Source organism: Symphodus melops (assembly GCF_947650265.1).
Source record: "Symphodus melops genome assembly, chromosome: 14".
NCBI classification, from domain to species: Eukaryota; Metazoa; Chordata; class Actinopteri; order Labriformes; family Labridae; genus Symphodus; species Symphodus melops.
In genome coordinates this window covers 15,667,937-15,691,041 of record NC_136704.1, presented here as the reverse complement: position 1 = coordinate 15,691,041, position 23,105 = coordinate 15,667,937, and the positions used below count along the sequence as shown (strand labels likewise).

The 23,105-nt window shown below is 40.9% G+C and overlaps 1 protein-coding gene across 11 annotated transcripts in view; it reads right to left on the bottom strand.

The window, feature by feature from the left end:
* The window catches only part of eya1 (EYA transcriptional coactivator and phosphatase 1), a 59,578-nt gene that overhangs the window by 27,901 nt on the left and 8,572 nt on the right, over positions 1 to 23,105 (bottom strand). For 4 of the 11 annotated variants that reach the window (XM_079361142.1, XM_079361146.1, XM_079361147.1 and 1 more), the window contains exons 1-4: positions 10,159 to 10,428; positions 2,919 to 3,046; positions 2,272 to 2,337; positions 878 to 955 (exon numbers count right to left, since the gene is read on the bottom strand). In XM_079361142.1, the coding sequence (XP_079217268.1) occupies positions 878 to 955; positions 2,272 to 2,337; positions 2,919 to 3,042 (268 nt within the window). In that variant the 5' untranslated portion in view covers positions 3,043 to 3,046; positions 10,159 to 10,428. Of the gene's footprint in view, positions 1 to 877; positions 956 to 2,271; positions 2,338 to 2,918; positions 3,047 to 10,158; positions 10,429 to 23,105 lie in introns of those variants that run through there. The other 7 variants (XM_079361149.1, XM_079361150.1, XM_079361151.1 and 4 more) reach the window with 3 other exon arrangements.

Here is a 23,105-nt window from a genome sequence, read left to right as displayed (position 1 = left end):
GGAAGAAAAAACCGTGCACAGTTAGAGGTGGTACTATTAATACATGTGACAGGACATAGAAGTGAGTCCTGCAGAGTGACACAGATATCTGTGAGGGCGGAAAAAGCAATGAGCTAAAAAATTATCACATTAGAGACTATTTCTTTAACAATTCTGACAATGCTCATTATACTCCGAGGTCCTGGTTTTATTTAGCAATGCCTCTGTGTATGTGTCAGTGAGTGAGTGTGTATGTGTCAGTGAGTGAGTGTGTGTGTGTGTGTGTGTGTGTGTGTGTGTGTGTGTGTGTGTGTGTGTGTGTGTGTGTGTGTGTGTGTGTGAGATGTTCCCCTCACTGAGAGCAGGGTGTGAAAATCCTTGCTCTGACAGGGCGATAGGGTAACAGCCCGTGGAGAGCGAGGGCCACTGGGACGCCATGTCACTCCAGTGGACAGACAGGCTCAGTGCATTATGGGTCATAATTCAGCCCGCACTGGCATGGGAACCAGCAGGTCTCTCTCACTCACACACACACACACACAGACACACACACAGACAAAGATGTGGAAGCAAGCACAGCACATACATATGCTGACAAAGGTAAGGTAAGAGGTGCATATACTTTAACACTCCCAGACATGGAGACAGACAGACACACACACACACACACACACACACACACACACACACATACACACATACACACACACTCTATGTTTTAGCTGCAGGGACACTTCCTGGGGCCTCAGCTTATCAGGCACCCACCTGTAGGCTCATCTCTCACTAATCAGTTCTGCAGCTCTGTATGTCTAAGTGTGTGTATCTGTGTGTGTGTGTGTGTGTGTGTGTGTCTGCGCTACACATGCCAGTTCTCCCTCCTCTAACCTCCCAACCTTACCTGATCCTGAGAAGCTGTCCAGAGAGGCGTCTGCTATCGAGGAGGCGATGTCGCTGCTGCTCATTGGCTCACTTTTAACTGCAAACAAAGAAGCCATATTGTCACCAAAAGCACCAAATCAAGGCTGAAGAATAAATTAGATTAAAGTCTCATTACTTGAACTAATAATATTTCATCAAAACAGCAAAAATGTTTCTCAGATAAATTAAAAACAGAGGGAAAGTCAAACAACATTTCAGGCTCTTTTCAAAATAGGATTAGCTAGAGTTTTTATTGCACCAATTCAAATGTCCATACATTTTCATGTATTCATTTTATTTTTAATTTTTTTTAAATCATTCAATTCAATTCATTTTATTTATTTATTTTTTTAAATCAGGATTTGCATTTAGAAACTTGATGAACTGTTTCTTAAGCTTGGAAACGTGTTTAAAAAAAAAATTGACTATTTTACAGGAGGAAAAATCAAAAATTTAAGTTCACATTTATTCCTACTTTTCTAGAAATACTGTTTTCTTACAAAATGATTTAACTGTCATGATAAATTACTGTCTTTCGGTACTGAAATGTAGCATGAATTGCCAATAAAAAATAGCTCCACAGGGAGCTCAAAGTACAATTGAAATGTCAAGGTAATGTATGGTGAATAAAATCTTTTTAAGAGTGTAGCGAACGCTGTGTGACCCGGCCTCTCTCGACAGATCAGCGTTAGATCTGGATAGACAATTTCACAGCTTTGTGACAGCTCAGGAATCTTTGAAATCAATCCATTCCTGTTCAGGCTGGCGGGAGGATTTTTTTTTTTTCTTCCTTTTTTTTTTTGGCAAAACAAATTGACAATGTGGGCAAGGGAGTCATACTCAGTGGAATCCCTCATGGCTGAAGAAGCTGCTTGCTGTCATGTTTTACATGTTTCTGCTCTGCTTGTTCAGTGCAGGAACACATTTTGACAAAGGGGCAATTCTTTGCAACATCAATGCAAGATAAAAGAAAGTGGGAAGGTGCATGCATACACTAGCACACACTCGGGCCACAGAGCACAAACATGTCCACTATGTTCAGGGAACAGCAAGGAACATAAAAGGAAAATTAAATCATACATTCCAAGTATTCAAGTTGATATCAAGACCATTCAGTAACAATGGACTCAAATCGAGTGTGTAAAACCATGCTGCAAACAGAAACACCACAACAATAACAGCAAATACCAGAGTTTCTGAATGAAAGGCACAATAGTTGAGGCCACTTTAGGATTTGACAGACGGATTCTTTTAGGACCTTGGTTCAAAGTTTCTAATTGGAAATTTGATGGTAGACTTTTAACTTGCTCTTTTGATGAAGTGGTAGAAACACCAAGTATTGTCCTTTCATTGTTTGGCCAAGAATAGACAAACCTGCAGAGGACTGTGAGTTAGAACCTAACAACCAGTCTGCAGTGGTAAGCATTGTGATGCTATCACCTACGGGACAGAAAGAGTTGCAGAGGGACACATGACAGTTTGCACTGTGTCTGGTCCTATCTCATGAACACACACACATATTAATGAAAATAAACCCTGAGGTCAGAGCACAGACTGAGGTGAAGATTACGTGACCATGGGGGGGTGGGGTTTACTAAACAAAGGTTCAGATTTAAGCACAGGTGAATCACCTGAGTAAATAACTATGTACAGTAGAGACTTCATGCAAAGCTCTGTCATTTCCATGCTGTGGGCTTTGAATAATTACATGGTTGCTTAAATAAACAGCTACTGGAAAGAGGAAGACAACTACTATTAGCACTGAATGGTTGAAGCTATAAAACGCCACGCAGTCTGTATGGTTGAAAATAATCTACGCTTCAAACCAGACACAAAGGTGCTTTTTTTTCTGATTGAGACTAGATTTATGATTGTAGTGAAAATACTGTAAGGAGAGCAACACTGACCACTTTCACATTTTACTCCACAATATAGTATCACTATTCTCAGCCCCCCTTTATGTGAGATGTTGAAAAGGAAACATGACTCAGCGAGTTGACAAATAATCATCACACACATACCTTCAGTGCCATTGGGTGTCATGGAATTGTTATTGATGTGGGAGTTGTCGAGGTTGGGACCATTAGGAGATTCACTGCTTCCACTTACTCGGCTGTGAGGACTGGCTAGATCCTGCATTTCCATAGACCTGTCCACACACACACACACACACACACACACACCAAATCAAATTACACTTTTCACTCTGGTTTCACGGAAGACATGCAGCACTGATTCACAATGCAGTGCACACAATGTTCAGATCAAGTGAAATAAAATGAAGATATCACAAAGTAAAAAGAGAAAGATATAAATATGTGTTAATATATTAATAAGTCTCTCAGGGGAGAAAAAAAAAAGTCAATTTCATTTATATTAAGAATCTGCAATTTTTCTGCCTTGTTTGTTATTAAAAAGAATGACCTTTTTATATAAACATTAACACGTGATTATTGAATATAATATAACATTACACATACACACACACACACACACACACACACACACACACACATCATGTACAAAGAAAACAGCACAAGTGCTTTCAAAGGAAAGTAAACATTTTGACATGACTATTCCTGATTTCTCTCATTACAAAAATCACACAAAGTGTTTACTGTCAATTGACTGTGTTGGATGTAAAAGTGAAAATTGCCCTGAGTGTATATGTATCTTTTTTTGTGTGGTATCGAAGACTGTTAACAGATGTTTGCTGGTTTGAGGCTATGCTTAATGTGCCTGTTCAAAGTGCAGCTCTCTCTGTCTGATTGTGCGAGCCCATGCCTCAGTGAGGGGCAGATGAGAAGCTCACGAGGCATGTGTTTGCTCTGGCAAACTCCTTAATTGTTTCTGTGTTTATACAAAAGACCACGCCACTAAAAACATTATTCTATCTTCTCTTTTGTGCGCTCAAAAAGGATTTGATCGAGTATAGACAGCAGCGTGTAAAGGAGGCACGAGTGATTGGAAAACTCCGTCCACTAACTCTGGACCCGATTTATCTCTGCCACTCTGCAATAGTGACTTAACGAAATTAGTACATTATTCTGTCATTTCCAATTGTATCCCAGGGTTCTGGCTATCTGTGCTATCGATACACATCAATCTTTACACGAGGCCACAAAGATAAATGCTCCAGAAACTCTAAGCAGTCTGAGTGCTATCACAGGGCTCGAAGAAACCAGAATCATGAGATAAAGAGATTCAATCATGATATGCATTTACTCTATTTAAGGTGGTATTCCACTGTTATGATATTATGATACTTTGCAGAATAAGATAGGCAGATAAAGCTCTTTCTTGTGGTTTCAGTCAGATTTGATTATTAACAGAAATGTACTTTTAAAAACAAAACAAAAAAACTGACACATAAGTCACAAAATAAATGTGTTAACTAAAAACGTTAAAACACAGAGCTGAGTCAGTGTTAGTCACACATATGTAATGGTAGCTTCATTGTTCTTTTCCCAGGAGTATATTAATTTACTCCACCACTAAAATTATCCGACCCACAAAGCATACAACAGCAGAGTTACGATTGAAGCACATCGGGGACTGTGCAGAAAGAGAAAAAAAAGATTCTAGTTCCATATTTCACACTCACTACTTAATCCTGTTTCCTCCTCTTTTGCCCAAACTTTATTCTCATTAGCAGTTGGCTAAAAAGCCTTCACTGACAACACAGAAGGCTTAAAAAGAAAACGTGTCAGCTGCTCAGCAGAGTGTCTGAGTGAAATCTCTGATGGCCTCCGGAGCGCTACAAGTCTCTGATGCTCTTGGCACTGGCTCAACATTGCTCTTACCTGCACCTAGAAGGATTTGCGTCCTCACAAACCACACTCCACCTCTCTGTGCTCTGCCTCCACCTGCCCCAGCAGAAACAATGTCACTCCTTGTTATTGCAGCTCGATGTCACAGTCCAGAGCCATCCATGACACAAAAAGGCTTGTCTGAGAAAACATTATTATTATTCTGGAGCAGAATGGGAAGAGAGGGCTTGCGGGGGGGGGGGGGGAACAGAGGCGCACATTGTCTCCACTCTCCGAGCCGCAGCCTCTACTCTGCTGTTGTTTCCTCCTTCAGGTCCTCCCTCCTCCTCCCTGAGCAAGGGGAGCACAGCCAAATGACGGAAAGGTGATTCATCATTGGTCTACGACAGCTGCAAACTGGATTAGCCCTCCCCCAATCAACATGCAAAGAGGCTTAGCCAAGGTAAGCAGGAAGGGGTGGGTGGGGTGTGTGTGTGTGTGTGTGTGTGTTGGCGGGGGGGGGGGGGGGGGGGGGGGGGGTGGTGAAGGTAGGCAGAGAGGGGTGAAGGGGTTGGGGGAGAGCTTTGCTGCTTGAGGTAGCCTGCTGCTGGAAGGGAAGATGGGACTTGTTGAGCAGAGGCAAGCCAAGCGTGACACCCCCAGCATCTTCAGCAGATCTTTCATCTGCAATTGACACTATCTGAAATTTATCAGCACTCCCCCCTCCCCGCATACTGACAGCTCCTAATGACCGTCAGGGCTGCTTCCCGCGGGCCTGCCCCAGCCTGGGGCCATGGCACAGAAACACAACTTCCCAACTGCGTGGCGAACACAAAGAGAACAATATATAAATATATAAATAGTCTCTCTCAGTCTTTTCTTTTTTTCATTCTCTTTTCTTAAACACATAACTTATTTCCGTATGTCTCTGCACACACGGGGCACTTCAGAGGCCCCCAGATCAGTGGTGCAAATGCACGGCACGCAAACACAAAGTCACACACACAGGGCACTTTAGAGGCCCCCAGATCAGTGGTGCATCTCAGACAATGAACAAGACTGGAAACAAGAACACGGAGAGCATATGGAGCCACATATGTTTCCTATGACGCTGTGAATGCCTCTATTACTCTCCTTTAGCTGACAGTTACATTTTGCCGTCCACTCCCGCTCTGCTCTTCTTTCTGCAAACATCAAGCAGAGTCGTATACATGCACGGCTATAACACTACTTTAGAGCTGAGTCAGGCCCACCGTGGGGATAGAGGGTCCAAAAAAAGGTCAAAGGTATTCAACTGGTCTGAAAAAAAATGAAATATATATTTATAAAAAGCTTTTTTTCATGGCATGATTTTTAATGGCTGACTGTTTACATGAGCCACGGTAACCTGAGCTGCATGGTATTACGTTTTTTTTTCCTTTTCTTTTTTTTTCAACAGGCTTTGCGCTTCACACCAAGGAAAAGCCTTCATGAATACCATTCTGGCTGTGCATGCTGCCTTCAAACTGCTTATGGAAAAGCTTTCCTTGAAAAAAAAAAAAAAAAAAAAATCTGTTTCATTCTCACTTTGGAAGCTACAGGCAACAGCGGCATCTCCGCGTTGCATTTTCGACGCTAAAAAAAATGCAGGGGATGTCGAGAGAAAAAAAAAAAAAAAAGAAAGATAAAAATATCAATGGAAAAGAAAGTCCACAGAGGTAAAAGCCATGGACGAAAGAGAAACACATTCTGCCACAGCACATTAACAGCGATCATAGAGCTGTGGAGAGAGTGTGTTGTGGTGGAGTGATGTGGTATAATGAGTGTGTGTGTGTGTGGTGGCTGCTTGGTTTCTCTGTTTAACAGTACAGGCCAATGCAGCCATTATCATGCTGGTGTGTGAGCCATCGCCAGCAGGTGAAACCAGCCAGGTGAGGGGGGGAGGGGGGGGGGGGGGTTTAAAAGCCCCCCAAAAAAAAGCCTTTCTTCTGGGCCGCTAAATATTTATTGTTTAAAGGGGGGGAAAAAGAGTCTGCATTCACATTCATCTTTGATGTGCATCTTAGTTCAACCTGAACAGGTCTTTGAAGCTAACAAGAACAAAGCCGGGTTAGATGAAGCGCTGCAAGTGTCATCAAGAGGGGAGCAAAAAGAAATGCCACAACACGTTTCTCTCACGCTTGTTTGCTGGCCCCTTGTTTCGCTTTACTTATTCCAAGGCCTGCGTTTCCAAAGGTAAACAAAACCCCAGCCCAGCTTTTAGCACAGATCAAGTCAGCATGCAGGCTGCCTGACCCGGCACAAATCTCTTCTTCACCTTTGGAATATCATTTTTTTTAACTATTCAGCCCACAGTTATATTTTTTAACATGTTAAAGTTGATGTTTAAACTAAAAATAACCAAACTACAAGGGGGGGAGACTTTGTTTTTTGTCCTCCACGATCTGTGTCATCCTTCATATAGATAATAATTTGACAGGATCCCAGCCTCCAAGTCCTTTGAATTTTACAGTCTAAGCCATGTGTTGTGAGTTACAACTTTTAAGAAACAATGCTTTAATCAAAATCTAACTTTAAAACAACTAATCCCCACTTAAGCTGGTCAGCTGAATCCACATGGTGGCCCAGGAAAAATAAATCCACTCTCAAAGAATGTAGATGGAGACAACAATTGGACACAGATGTGAGTGGATTTAGGCACAGTTTACAAAATGCTACACTTCACTTGTGTCTCAATACGCGGCTAAAAAAAATGACGGCTGCCAACGAACGCAGCGTCGAACAGCTTTGTGTTTTTTTTATTGTTTAGATAAGGATAACTAAAACAAGAGGTGGACATTTAAAATGTTATTGGGTCACCATAAAACAATGAGCCCACTTTTTTTCAGAGGCTGGAATATGTTGAAACATATGAATACAGCAGTTCATTTAAAATAAATTAAAAAACACGTATATCTGAAGTGTGCTGCTCAAATTAAAAAAAATGTATGTCCTTCTATGAACACTAATTCGTAAAGATGCAGTGTACTAGTTTATGAAATAAGACTTGTGCTGACACACATTAAATCCGCCGGTGTTTCACAAATATTCAACTTGTCTGTAATTAAAAGCACGATTATTAACAGATGTCCTGTTTGTTGATGTGTAATTTGTCCGTCTTATTTGGTTCAATCTGACATGGTGCTCCGGCAATTCTCTCAATAGCAACATTAAATCTGTTAATACTGTGCTCTTCAACCCTCCAAATTATTTCCAGAAGGCCGGTTCGCCTTTGAGGGGCCATCAAACAAGATTTAAGGTGCACATTTTATCACAACCTGCCTACCACCGTGACCACCGCAGGCCGAGAGGGGCTTTACACACAAAGATAAAAGACAGTCCAGTGACAAATGATGACGATCAAATCACCTTAATGCTTGGGGCTTGTTATTTTAATTCTCACTAATCAGAGAAAGTCATCTATCATGTTTATCAAGTTATTATCTACACAGGATAGGAAGCGGATATTCTATTTTCTAAAAGTAAAAAATGAAATGTGAATTATCAGGTGTTCTTTAACTGAATGTGCAGGACGTGTATTTTTGATCAAATCTATTTTTAGACTTCTAACTGCAGGTTTCCTCTTTATCTTGTGAATGTAAACGTCATGCATTCACAAACAAACAACACTAGAGGGTTTTAGTGATTGAGGCTCTGTAATGACATTTAACAGAAATCTTTAAAGCTCATTTCCTGCTCTTTCAGCCGCATATTCCAGATCCAAACAGTGGTGTGTTAACAAAATAAGAGCCCATAGTATTTAGTAAACACCCCCTGCCCACTAATCACCCAGTTAGAGCTACTTAATAAGAGGTCCACTATTTCAGTCTTCTTTCTCTCTCTCTCTCCCTTTCTCTCTCTCCCTCTGCTTCGTCCTCGCTGGATCAATTAGCCCTCTGTGTCTTTCACCGTTTTCAATCTCCTCTCTGAGAGAAGAGGACGAGGGCTCAGCCTCGGCTACACACATCTATACGGAAGACATCAGGCCTTTGGGCAAACAATGCCACCGTCACCGTCGACCACTCCTGCTTGCACACACTGCTGCTACACATGCATGGAGAGACCGTGATCTCTGTCGGCGCAAAGCAAATACACAGAGTAAACAGCCCCAAATCAGCCGCCTCATTATCTGTTAATTGGATAAATAAGGTTATTGTGTGAGTGAATGGCTGCTGCAGGCGGTCACACACACTGTCATGTTTGTCTACATGGAGCGGAGGCCATTCTGCAAGCAGTCTGGCTCTTCTAACCCTTTCTATTTCCTCTCTGTTATCTACAAACACACCTTTTTAAAGAGCCAAAAAGGGCAGCACTTTCTGAAATTATAGGAATTAGTGTGAAAAAGTAAAGAGAAAAAAATAGCAATTTAAAGAGATGAAAAGTGCTTCACACACGTATAATAATTCCCTGACTTGAGATGTAAGCCTGCGATCACACACACACAACATTAAAGCAGAACATCCTTCAATTAGAGAGGCTGCTGATTACAGCCGCTGAGTCATCTTCACTACACGCTGGATACGGCGGATACGAGCGGAGACGCAGCACGGCCGGGAGTCCAGGCCTGTTGTCTCTGAGAGACGCTGAGAAGCTCTCAGGTCTCACTTCAGCATTCCTGGCCTCAGCAGATGGCATTACATGTCAACTGCTTTAACTGTGTTGGTTTGGTTTGTTCGGCAAGTCAAACAAAAAAAAAAAGAAAAAGAAAAAAGAGATACTCTTGCAGGGACCAATGTGTTTGATCCAAAATGTAAACTAGGCCGAGCAGAAGAGGATCACAACAAGCAAACACACGACTCTTTAAATGGTATCTAAATCTTTTTTATTTGTTTTAATCAAAAAGATTACGATAACTAAGGGTTTTTTGGGTTTTTTTTAAGGATGGGAATAAAATTCTACATAAACGTCATTCATCTTTACAGAGAAAATTGAGTTCCAAATATCTAAAAATACTGGCTATACTAAATGCAATATTAAAGCACAATGTGGTTAGATTTGATTATCATTAAATGTTTTGTGTCAGACTATCAGTGTTATTTGAAAAGCCTTATATTTTATTTTTTAAATTTACTTCTTTGTGAGATTATTTTTTTTTCAGTAAAATAAAAATGCACCTTTTTTTTAACTCTCTTATTATCAGTGTATTAAAACTGAAATGTACATGTTGAAGCTTCTCTTTTATTACCATTAATTTAACTCTTTTATGAGCTTTACAGTTTGACATTTTTCAACATAATTAGATTTAGGAGGATTCTGTCCCATATGATGACAGTTTATGATAAGATCAGAGACTAAATGAAATAATTTTTTTCCACAGCTCTTTTTAATAATAACACATTAGTTGAGGATTAAATGTAGAATTAAATTTCCTCACAAAATTATCTAATGTTTGAGATGATTCTTTACACAGTGACACACTAAAAAAACAGACTGGGAAAAGACAGCAGTCAAACAAACCTGTCAAACATAATGTAGAAATGAAAATGATACTCACTACAATTCTGGTTGAATCCCTGTGTGTTTATCCCTTCTCGGATCTTCTTTTAAAAAAAAAATCATCTACAGGAAGGTTATCAGTCCAGCAGAACGGACAGCAAATTTTCTACAAGAGCTCTTCAGGTGTTGGTAGAATCAGTAGCACAATAAATGTAAACTACAAGACTACTTTTTTCTTTTTCATTTTAGGTGTTGGAACCCATGGAGCCCCACGCGCTATCTCAGGAGACCCGGTCCTAGTGAGAAAGAGAGTTGTCCGATTACTGCTTCAGGCAGTGACTAGTGAGTGTCTGAGGAAGAGGGAAAAAAAAGAGAGAGAGAGTGAGAGAGCGAGGGAGAGGGAGGGAGGGAGTGAACGAGGGAGGGAGAGGGAGGCTGCTGCTGCTGCCGTTTGAAAAAGCAGAAAAGTTGCTCGCCACTCTCTCACAGGAAGACTTTGGGTCTGGAGGAGGCACAGGGGAGTTGTGCCTCACACCAGCTCCCCATATGTCATTCACTCACAGCTTAAAGCAATAGAGCCCTCTCCAGATTGTATCAGTGGAGACTTAAGACAATGAAACGGCAGATCTCCACTGGCCTGTCTGTCCACTGCAACACACGGCTCCGCTCACAAACCCCAAGGGCCCACACTTTTCTACTTCCCCTCTTTCCCTTGTTGTTTTTTCTCTTCTTTTTTTTTCCACCACAAACCACATTTTTTCTTGCAAATCGTAGGCTGCTGCTGGATTTCTTTTTGTCAGAGAGGGAACTTCAGAGGGCAAACAACAGCTTAGGTCATCAGCTTAGGTGGCGAGAAACCGGAGGTTTAGCAGCGGCCCGAGCGGCTCGGCTCTGTCCGTCCCCGCGGCAGACTAGTGGAAGTCCTCCGTCAACACATACACGCCGTGTCTGTGTGCGAGGTAATGACTGCCTTCTGTCTGCTCCAGGTTATTATTTCAACTGTGCGAAGCTGCCGCACAAGGCCACGCTGCTACTGATGAGCTCAAACTGGTGATTTATTCAAGCTGGTGATGAAGCTAGTGCAGCTTTTTGCTTCAATATGTCATACTGGGTTTTTGTTTTTTTGTCCAAGAATATCAATCAGAGTAATGGATGGTTGAGAGGTCGATGGAGCGTTTTAAATTTGTTTGATTTCCACATAATAAAAGTGAGGGTGAAATAACAACTGCTCTTCTGAAAAATGATTACCCAGATAGAGGAAATCATACATTTACTACGGTAAAGAGGTGGTGAGAGAAGAAGAACACCCACAGCTCGAAGAATATATAGTTTACTGTGTTAGCGGTTGGCGTATGTATGCGCTGCTTGTCTCCTCTGTAACTTTATAGTCGGTAGGTGATGAAAAGAATAAAAAAAACGAACACGTCTCACTAACAGAGCTTATTCATGGAATTACATGGGATGAAAAATAAGTAAAAAAATAAAGCTCCTTTCTCCTTGACCAGCTGCACCACTTCCAACTGAAAGCAGGTCACCAGCATGCAGTCAACAAGGAGCTGACAGAAATAGATTCGAGCTGCAGTGCTCCTGATTTAAATACACGGCAGTAAGGATGTGGACGTGTGAGTGCAACCTCCTCCTCTCCTGCCCTCAGGTAAATCCATATTGCTCACATCTCAATATCCTGGCATGAAATACACTGCACACTGAACAGGCTCTTGATAACTCGATTGACTAATTGAAGTTTTGGGACTCTCAGGTGAATATTTCTAATAGCAGAGGAGGTACGCACGCCAGTCGAATTTGTCCTTTAACTCCGCCGCTCGCTTTTTCAATAAGCAGCTGTATAAAATTAGCCTGAGATGTCATTTTGCAAGTGAGTTATTTTCAAATTGCACAGTATAATTATCCAGAGTTGTTTATGTCCCAACGACTAAACTCAAGATTTTCCTGCATGCAGAGCTCCGTGGTATGTTTTGAATCAAGCTGGCAGTATCTGAGGATGTTGAGTCCTCCTGACTATTTTCATGTTAAACAGGATTCATTTAAGATGTAAAATGCTCATCATCTAGATAAAGAAGGAAGAATAATATGCCGAGTTTTTTCGCTGTTTTTTTAACCGTGTTATAAAAAAACGGTGCAAATTTTAAAGGCACAGACATTTCGAACATATAAAACTTCATTAGTTGTATAAATGAGAACATTTTAATCATCTTTTCTGCAGCTATAAAAACGGTGTACTTAACACAACCTTCTTCGTGTGCCAAATGGAGGCTTAACAAAAGATGCACTGATACCGTTCGACTGACATCAGCGCTAAAACGCCACTTGCCAAAAACTATATCAAGGAAGAAATTTGAGAAGTGAGCTAAGATTAAATGTGAAGCCGTTCTTTATTAAGGATTATCTTGATGGGACTCAATGGTCTTCATGTGGGGTTTCAGAGATGCCTGCTTGCAATTTAGAGTGAAGAGAGATCTGCACTGTCCTCCGCTGCCAACAGGTTATCCACTCGGCTTCACACACACTTGAAAATAGACTCACTTCCAAATGTCTGATTCCCTTTTGCAGATAAGGATTGGAGATTAATGTACATGTTACTGCAATCCTAGTACTTGGAAAGATTTTTCAATCCTCTATATTTTTGTATTTTATTTTGTCTGATGTTCCACAAGTGAGTTTACTTATCTTGACATGGAAAACATGAACAGTGTGACAAGGGATCAAATGATACAGATGAAACAAAACGCTAACACCCCAGTGACACAGTTGCAATATTTTTATATGCATATGCGGCAAATTTGTTTGGTTAGAACCACTACAGTGTTTACACAAAGTCACACATCAGGGGGGATCAAGTTCCTTTTTTGACAGAAGTCTCAACAGAGCGTTACACTCTGAACCCCCCCCCCCAAGAAGGGTAATCTGAACTTGGGATAACTCTGGATAAAATAACACTTTTCATATATTGACACAGGCATTACCAGGTGAAGTGTTCACCTATTGAATAAGGGGAAAATACTCTAAAAAAAGCCTTAACTACACAAACCTCCCACCTTTCAGCCTTGCCCCTGACACAAGTGGCACATTAAAGTTTGCAGGATGGCAATTTGTCAAAGAGCTCTGTGAGTGCTATGTACTAGTTCTTCCTCAATTATTCATGTGCATAGTTTCCTTGAGAAAGTTGACTGAGCGACATATCTCGACCGGGGAAAATTATTTCCAGGACTATTCCAGTCCTGCTCCGTTCCTGCTGCTTGTTTTTTTTTAATGTAGACACAAAAGCAAAACAACCAACATCCTGTCAGGCACCCCAAACAAATGTAACCTTGAGTTTAAGATTCTGCATGTATAGGAGTATACAACACAAAATAACACCAACCCTTGTATCTGCCACGCTTTCTTCAAACTCTAAAGACAGACTTTCATGATGACACGTTTTCACCACAATAAAGATTTTGAAAGTGCAGACTGATAATTTTGAAGTACCTCAAGGTAAATGAGTAGCACGTCAGCTTCTTTCAAGTGGTGAATGAAAGTTCTGAGAAGTCCGGAGTCCTTATAAACAAACATCAGGTCGGCCTGCCTCGCTGAGGAGCAGTGATGAAAGTAAACACAGCATACCTCAACTCGAAAAATGCTCCGGAGCTTTCCTCCACCGAAAGAGGAACAAAGGAAATGGTGAACCTCAGCGGACGTCACAGGCTTAAATTCACAGCGGGACTTTATTGTTGTAGCCCAACATAACAAGACGAACATGCTTTGAATGTCCATTGGAGAACACTGTCAGGCAACCTTTTCTGAAAAAAATTATAAAGTCCTCTCTAAATGTTTCCTTGCTTGAAAAATCCAAAAGCAAAATAACCAGTACTATGTTGGAGAAGGATCCTTCGGCACATTTATCCACGCATACAGCGTGAAAGACAAGTTGTACTTTATGACCGGTGAGGCACACCTGGAGAAAGTCCACGAGGACCCCGAAAAATCCTCCGACAGACACTTTATTGCTCTCCAATGGCCCCAAAAAAAGGAAAACAAGCACACTTTAGAGACCTATTACTCAGAATGAGACATCACCGAGGTTGGAAGTATCACCGAGGGCAATACACTCAGGATATATAGTCTGTTAAAAGATAAAGAGAATAACAAGAGTAAATTCAGCCTAATAAGTCACTTCAATGAGATTAGTCTGGTATATTTTGAGATTTATGTTCAGAATATGTGATTTCAGAAGGCCAGAATATACATTTATATTTGGGGAGAGATACTTGTGTTATTTTTATAGATTTTATATCAAAGATCAGAGATCCGACGCTCAGTCTGGACCAGCCTTTAAAGATCTGTAACATTTTAAAAGGATGTTTTTTGGTCTCCCTAACAGCTAATCTTCTTCTATGCAAAGTTTGCAGGCAGGAAAAGAACTGGTCAAATGACTGAGTAAATGTTTTTGGGGTTTTTTTTCAACAAAATGTGGTCAGCACTTTATGTTTAAGTTTACCAACTAAGCAACACTTAAAGAAAAACCTTTAGGTTTATAAAAAAAATCAATCAATCAATCAAAAGTTGATTCCCGATTCCCTAATGAATCTTCTGCATCCATGCCATACTCTCAAATCTGTTCACGTCCATACAGTCCCTTTTTGAGTTGAGCATGTGTCAGTGATTCTTAATAAAGTGGTTGCTGTGAGCTGTGAAACTTTCTGGTAATATTCTGGTATACAGTTTAAAGCCTGAGCTTCATCAGCAACTCCACTAAATCAAAGTCAGCTGCACCCTGAAATACCAATATGTTTGGTAATAAATTTTCAGCACCCCTCTAATAGCAGCATTTGTCAGGGCCGCCCCAACTGTCTGGGACGGCTTCTGACTTGCGCGACCCAGGCGGCCAGAAATGTGGCACTCCCCGTCTCCTCCACAGCTGCCCGCACAGTTGGGCCCAGGTCAGCAGAGCGCTGGGGGCCGGGCTGCTCATCAGCGAGCTTTAGTGAAGCTGGGCCCATGAGGAAGGAGGGGCCACTCGTATCATTGGGAACTTATGTTCAGCACACCACCAACTCTCAGAGGGTTAGAGTACAAAATGCAGAGGTTATAGACCCCCCCCTTCCCCCCCGGGCTGCCTCTCTGTTTCTGTTGCTCCCCCCCTGAGTCGCTCACCACACCCCCACTAGTCCAGCCACTGTGACATTTGTGAAGCCAGGAGTCCACATAACAAAAACACATTAGGCAAATGTCTGGGGTCAAACGTCTGTTTGAATTGGCCAGATGAAAGCCACTTAGATTGGGTCTGTGCCATTCTGCTTAGCAACTAAATACAGTTACAAAAGAGGCAGAGCTGTGCGAGCCAGCGGTTTGTCTCACTGACAGAATATGCTACCACATTCAAGTTCTGAACCCGTGTGTGCCAAGGGACGAACACAAGAGCTTTGACAAGGCTATTTAAGCCCGGGGTGTTACCAATCAGCTCCACGTCCTGCATAAATATAACTGAATTAAGACAGACCGGAAATAACTTATATTTAACCTCCACGCACATTTGTTCTTTAGGAAGCAAATGCAAGTGAACCCAGCAGGGGTATTTGCAATGATGAATGGACATTCCCATTGGACAGTGGACACCAGTTTTCGGTCATTTTTAACTCCAGGACAGACTTAACAGCTGGGCTTATCGGGCTCTTAAAAAAGACGAAGCTCAGATTATCCAGGCACCAAATGTCACTCGTTTTATAGAACAGCAGGAAACATGCTGAGCTGCACAGTTTTTCACAGCCCCGAGTACAGTGTGAACTATTAGCGGCTCACTCAACTGGAGGCTCCCTCCAATCATGCCACAGTCCGACGTGAAGCATGACAAGACGTTCGGAAATAACCAACGCAGTAATGGCGGTTTAAGAGTTTGTAAGAAGAGTGCTGACATTTATTTATGCTAATGGCGTGAACTGAAGTACCTCTTGGTGACTTCTGTGCACGTGTCTGGTTCTTGTCCTCGCCATCGTCATGAGTAACGGAGACAGCCTTTCATTTATCGTTTTTACTAAAACTGCTGCTGCGACGATCAATATCCGGCGAACAGGAAGAGCTGTCCAAGTGACTTAACAGATGAAAAAGCAAAGACTGCATCATCCATTTGAAAAGACGAGGAAGAGAGGGTAACAAACAGAAGGAACGAAGAAGTAAAACTGTAATTCATTGAGATTTTTGTCCATCTAAATCAGTGTTGTAGTAATCCTAGTCCACTCAGTTAATACGGACAAACATATCATTGTGAAAGACATCAATAGAACCAACTCGGCCAAATGATATGCCAACTTTCCATGTTTGCTTCCTCTTGATGTGTTTGGAGCAGCAGTGGGACTGCTAAAAGGTGACTTCCTGTGTGAGGAAATGGAATTTGCGATGCATTGCTTACAGAACACACTCCCTTTGTACTTGGTTGAAAAGATGTTGTGTTTCATCTAGCTTGTACGTCTTACAAGTGATTTGAGGAAATAGAGTCTTAAGTATTTTAAGATGGGTGCATATGGATTTTCAGAGGAAGAACTTACGCTGAAGATGCGAAAAAAAAAAAAAAAAAAAAAAGGTTTTATGCACGATGCTCCTGAAGCGTTCACTCGTGTTGTTTCGCTACTACGAAAATAAGGGATTTTCTTTTCAACCTGTGCTAAATTTGTGGAGAAAGCAGATAAACAAATACATGTCCTCCACCATGCAGGACACTAAGAAGCCAGATTATATCCAATAGAGAATACATCCTCAATGCAACAGTTAGGATTCCAGCTTATTTTAGCAACATGCCAGGAGGAGTTTCTGTCATCCTCTTCTACTGTAGAACTGTATTTGATGCGGAGCAGCTTGACTGGAATTCATTATACTGTACAGTAAAAGGTGCACTGCAGGAGGGAAGAAACAAACCGACTCTGGTAGGTGAATAACCACGACGATGGACTGAAGAGTAAGCATAGCTCTGAATGTATTGACATGTAAGATTCACGTGCATTAAAAAGCTTTAAAGAGGGCAACGATTGATTGTTAGTTAAGTTAATGTATCTCGCCCATAAACTAAATGGATTCCTATTGATATCCCGCCTCTTTTAAAAGTCCATCTCATTCCATCTTTTGTGAAACCTCTTTAAATATTATCGGTGGACTCCAAAGGTTCTTCCTGTATCTACAGTTGCTTTCAAGAAGAGATATTGATTTTTATTTCAAATCAAGTCTACACGTCTTAAAGTGAACATCAAGTACAAGTGAAAGAATCCAGCAACATGAATGAAGAAAACAGTAAAGCTTAAATACAGTAAAGACAATAAATAAGAGACAGATTTTGAAATTGGAGAGACGATTGAAGAAGCTGCCAAATGCCTCGAGGGGGATCCCTTCCTGAACTTTGTACTTGACACCTTTGATAATGAATTTACCTTTTCAACTCTGTGAATCAGAGATAAATGTTCCATTTAATATGGAGGATTCCTGATTAACCTTCTCCCTCAAGACGCACAAGGTCAACAGATGTGATGAACTGTCGAGGACCTCTGATGATGAACGTCTGAATCATCAGTGCCAGCAGCTTCACACGTCTTTGCTAAAAACACAAACCAAACCACAACAAAGAAATTCCGGCCATTGCCTCTGACTCAAAAATAAACATTACGTCTTGTTACAAGGATCCGCTTCTGGATTGAGGGGTGAAAAGCAGGCAGTTGGGAAAAGAGTGTGAAGCCTTCTTCCTACTTGACTTTGTGACTCAATTTCTGAAGCCCCAGGTGCTTTTTGGTTCTCAAAACATCCCGTCAGATCTCACGTCGACTTTCACTCCAGCAGAAGCACCTCAGAATTTCTCTCTCCCAAATGAATGAATTAAATTGTTGGTAATGCTTTCTGTGCTGACTTGTACCAGCTAGAAAGACTTAAATATAGCACAGCAGCCTGCCATGGAAACAAACAACCACGGAGCCAGGGATCAGTTACAGGAGTAGCAACTTTTTATAGGTCACCAAAACTTCCAGTTGCCTAGGAAACAATGTTGAAGAATAGCGCTCTTTTGGACGAGAAACAGGTAGTACTGGTCAGGGCAATTAAGAGGGCTCCTTTTGTTGAATGGGAGTTATCAGAGAGCTGGCTGAGGGTAATTGAGGGGTTTGCTCATTCACCGAACTCGGACGTTGCTGTGAATGCTGCACCTGGACCGAGGCTCCTTAAACAACTCACAATGGAGAGAAATGCTGGTTTGTTTTCTGATAGTTTCTGATAGGTAAGTATCTGGTGGAAATCTGGAGCGTTGGATCGACAAAACGCTAGTACGTTGCTTGACATTTTAACTTGGGTAATATTGTTCATTCTGTAGTCAAGCTAAAGTGGATTGCAAAAGATGACTCTGACTACAGTATGATTATGAGGACTGAGCTTGTAGCATCTTACTTTTAGTTTTTTTTATGAGACAGAAATGCAAGTACATCTCATTTCTGCTCATTTGTCTTTGATATTAATTATTGATATCAGAAGCTTTAATACTTATACAACTGGGTTTTTTTTTTTTATCTAGCAGGTGTCTTTACAGCCTCTTCATGAAACCATTTGTTCCATTTGTTGTAAAAGCCACTGGTTACACAGTGGGTTAAATCTCTTCCAGTTCCTAAAGAATCCAAATCGAACCAGAATTCACTCCTGTGACTCTCAGAGCACCCTGTCCCGTCCATTGCATGATGACTATGCAATTTACAAAATTACAAGCTAGCTGAAACCCTGCCCTAAAGAAGCCCCAGACTTGGCCTGAATTATTAATCAACTATTGATGAGGGCCTGATAAATGCACCCGGCTCACTGTCCCAATGACATTCTTGTCTCCTGCCCCGGGCCACTTCTACCGCTCTGCCTGCTTATATGCTACTACAGTTATGAACACGTAAAATGTGCTCATTTCAATCACAAAAGGTAATTGTCTTCAAACAAAGTATCAGCTTACAGAACTCCGCTGCTGCTGCTACCTCTCTCTAGCCCGGGAACTCAAATAAACACACTTCCATGCCAGCTAATTACAGTTTCACACTGTGTGACAGTCGACAATCTTCCCCATTTCTGTTGGCTGGACACCAAACTCTTCTAAATTGCTCACACAAGGGGAATCAACATGCCAACTTGATAGAAGTATACAGACAACAGCAAGGAATTACAGGCTTAATGTTGATTACTTATCTGCCTTTAGGTATTAATATGAAATCCACAAAGCTTTAAGAAACTTAAGAAAACAATACTGTGCACCTGAGGATTGCTCAAATTGCGACATTAGTTTTTGGAAAAAAATAAAGCAAGATGAAACTTGGGCTTACTCCACTGAATGCATAAAAACAAACATCTTGGTCTGATTTAGAAACATAATGCAGATTGACAGATGAAAGTCAAGCCCTTCTTTCTGACCTCTGGGCCTGGTCGCCCGTATCTCCACCACCATCACCTCTAACAGCTGCGGAGCACTTAATAAATTGCACCTTTAACAAAAGGAAAAGGTGATGAATTGAAAAATGTTTAGCCCGTTCATGCATCATTAATGCATTCTCTCCCTCAAATCGGCCACTGATAAATAATTAAAATTAATCTCATTACTGGAGTTTTCATTATGGGATCATTTAATTAAATGAAAGCCGAAGGACCTCTGAGGGCCTGGAGCCGCTAGGGGCCCCGTGCCCTGCTGCTCTAATGGGTCGAGGACAGGGGAGTGCGTTGGTGATGCACAGGAGTCCATACATTATTTAACAGATCCCACTAAGTAAGGACGGATCAATGATAACTTGTCATCTCGTCCAAGCGTTGAACGCAATCCAAAGCCGGCACCAAAACTGGAGGAAAAAAAATATCAGCACAACTAAAGAGCAATGTGACTGTGATCTGAAGATGCAGGAATGACTAATGTCTGTCAGTGCTAATTAAACACCTGTGCATTCTACTGATGGAGAAGCATTGGAGGGAAAAAGACCGGACATCTGTTGCCTGCCTTAAAGTTCAGGTCAGATGTGCTTCAGAGCAAATGGTGAAGGGTACAAGATGTACATCTGATACCAAACAATAAATGATATCAGAGTCAAATGGGCGCCATTAAAAAACCATCCGAGTGAATGAGTGGAGAGGCTAAAGAGGAAGAGGGTATCTTGGTTAGTCTCCAGGAGCACTTAGAGCACTCGAATTATCACACAGTAGTAAGATGCACACAGCTCTCATTGAGGAGTCTTCACCTGCTGTCAGTAGTGCTCTGCTTTTTCAGACCAGAACAGAGATAAATAGCAGCTTAAGCGCTTCATAAGCCTTATAGGAAAATACAGACATCCATGATAGACACACTTTGTAACAAAACTAAAAAAATGCATTTTGTTGAAACCTCTCTTTGTTATCAATAAAAACTTAAGAATTGTTCCAGAATGTTTCTTCACAAAAATCTGATTACTTTTAATAATAGTTGAAATATTTCATCCTTATGGTCCATAGCCCACGACTGTATGTAGGTGGCTTTACTGTTTTCTGCATTGAGGCTCATTTTGTTGACATCTGATTATTTCAGGAGCTGAATTGAGTCTCCCCTGTTCTCAGAGTTTTTTTATTTATTTGTTAACAAATCAAATGCATTTAAAGCAAAAAGATGTTTGATTTGAAGATGTCCACAATGATGTGAATATTATTTACATTTTGATTCCATGTTGAACAGTTTATTACTCAGACAACATTGCTGTAAAAATTAAAGCGATGCAATGATCAGGTTTAAACAACAAAGTGGGAGGTGTGTGATAATGAAAGAGTAAGGTGACAGAGACTTTCACATCGTGTATATGCATCTCTCCGGCCTGAATTTCAAAGAGGAAATCTTCAACGTAAACATTAGCATTTTGTGAAAACAACTGAGTAATTAGTTTAGGGCATAATAAGCTGGAGGAGGCACACAATGAAAGAAAGCATTCTGGCTTTAAAATGAATAAAAATTGATTGAGTCCCAATAAAAAACGAATTGGCGGAGTGTTAACTGGATTCCACATAAACGTCTGTAGCAGTCCCTGGCCGCTTTATTGTGTGCTAATGCAATAGAGAACACTTAGCAATAAATGCTCCTCTCTGATGAGCTCACAGAGGCTTTCCAAGATGGCCTGATGAAATTGTAAAAATTAGATTTGAGCTAGCTGCTAATGACTCCTAAAACAAAGGAAAATCTCTAAATAGAATTAGCCTGCCCTCTTCTTCTCTAAATACATCATATGTAAATTACTGTCATTTGGAGAAATATGCTTGCCTGGAAGGTAAAGCCTTCATTAGAGCTCTCTGTAGGTTTGGGACTTGAACAGGAACTCCCCCAGGACATTTAAAAAGTTGAAGCACTGAGAGAAGGTACAGGTATTGTTCACTCAAGACGACATTAAATGACTTAGAAATCTATTTTTCATTATTTCACCGGATTTTGTTCCAAAGCTGAGGGCATTGACAACAAATTGACAATATAACAATACTGTGTGTGAAATTCTGTTCTTTCAGTCCACATAAAGCTGTACTGATACCAGTGTGAATGTTCTATCAAGTATTGGCAACAACATGAGGTGATGTACTGATCTGATATTATAACATATTAGCTCCCAAAATCAGTATTTCTTTCTACAATGCAGATGCCGACTCTCATTGATATAGCCTATATAATACTGCTGCTACAATCAAACACTGTTTTACATCCACAAACGAAACAGTGCTTTCAGGTTATTTACTGTGTAATAATAACAAAGAAAAGCAACGCACTGCTAGCAGAGGGTGGTCCGGTAAAGCAAGCACAACGTGTGTTTAGAGAAATGTTATCGCACTGAAATCTGAGCGGTACACAGACTAGTCCATAGTCAAGTCTCAAAACATGGTTCAGTGAATATCTTTTATTTGTATTAAATTTGTTGTTCTGAAAACACAATTTTATTTTCAAGAAGCACACTTATGATATGTTCATGAGTTTATTCAGGAAGCTCCACAAACACCAGAATAGTGTCTGAAGGCTGTAAACTGTAGTAAACCCATCCATTCATACAACATTTCTTTAAAGGTTTTTAAAATAATGATAATTGGGTTAACTGGTTGCGTCGTGTGTTCTGTATGATTTTTACTGGATCATAATAAACTTTTAGACCTTCCTTATTTAATAGTATAAACCCTAATTAGGTGGTTATATGTGTTCAAATTGGGAGTTTTCCTTTTTCTATTTTTTACAGCTGACTCGGGGTTAGACCACATTCTGGACTACTCGAGACATTTTTTTCATTTCAGTCATTTTAGGAAGTCAGAAATATGTTGAACTTATACAACAATGTAGAAGACTACAGCTAATGACTTAGATTGCACCAGAATGAACAATAACACTTTGTCCTCTCAAGGCTCTAAAGCGACCAATTATACGCCACCTCTACAGATCCTCCACTTAACCACTCAAAGAGCATTCAGCCTACACTACATTGTTTGTGCAGCTCAAGAAAGACAGACGCGTATGACAACTTTGCAGGAATTACGCACCAATTAAACCGGATAAGTTGTGTTTGCGGGAGCTGCTCAACTGTTTCCTAACACAAACACAGTCGGCCAGTTGCCTAGCTTCAGGACGCAGACTCTGTGTGTTCCTACCAGGTAGGTAATTCACTTATCTGGCCATTGTTCTCCGTTCATCCCTGTTTAAATCACCAGGCTTTGCTGTGAGATTTGCCCAGCTTTAGAAAAAAAAAAAAAAAAAACCTTCGCCCAAATATAAGCACAGACCTCACAGGGTTTCCAAAAATAAAAGCATGCAGAAGGTTTCGAAGCCTTGAATGTCGGGAAATAAGAAAAAGAGCTGAAGGAAATTCATCCCATGCATTTGGACGAGACATGCACAAATGGTCTGTCGTCGATCTTCAATATTGATCTGACTGTGAGGAAAAGCTGTGCATGTGTAGATTCATTTTGTACCATGAATAGTTGTTGGACACATGTCTGTTTCGCTGCAATTGAGACTTGTTCTGTGGTAGT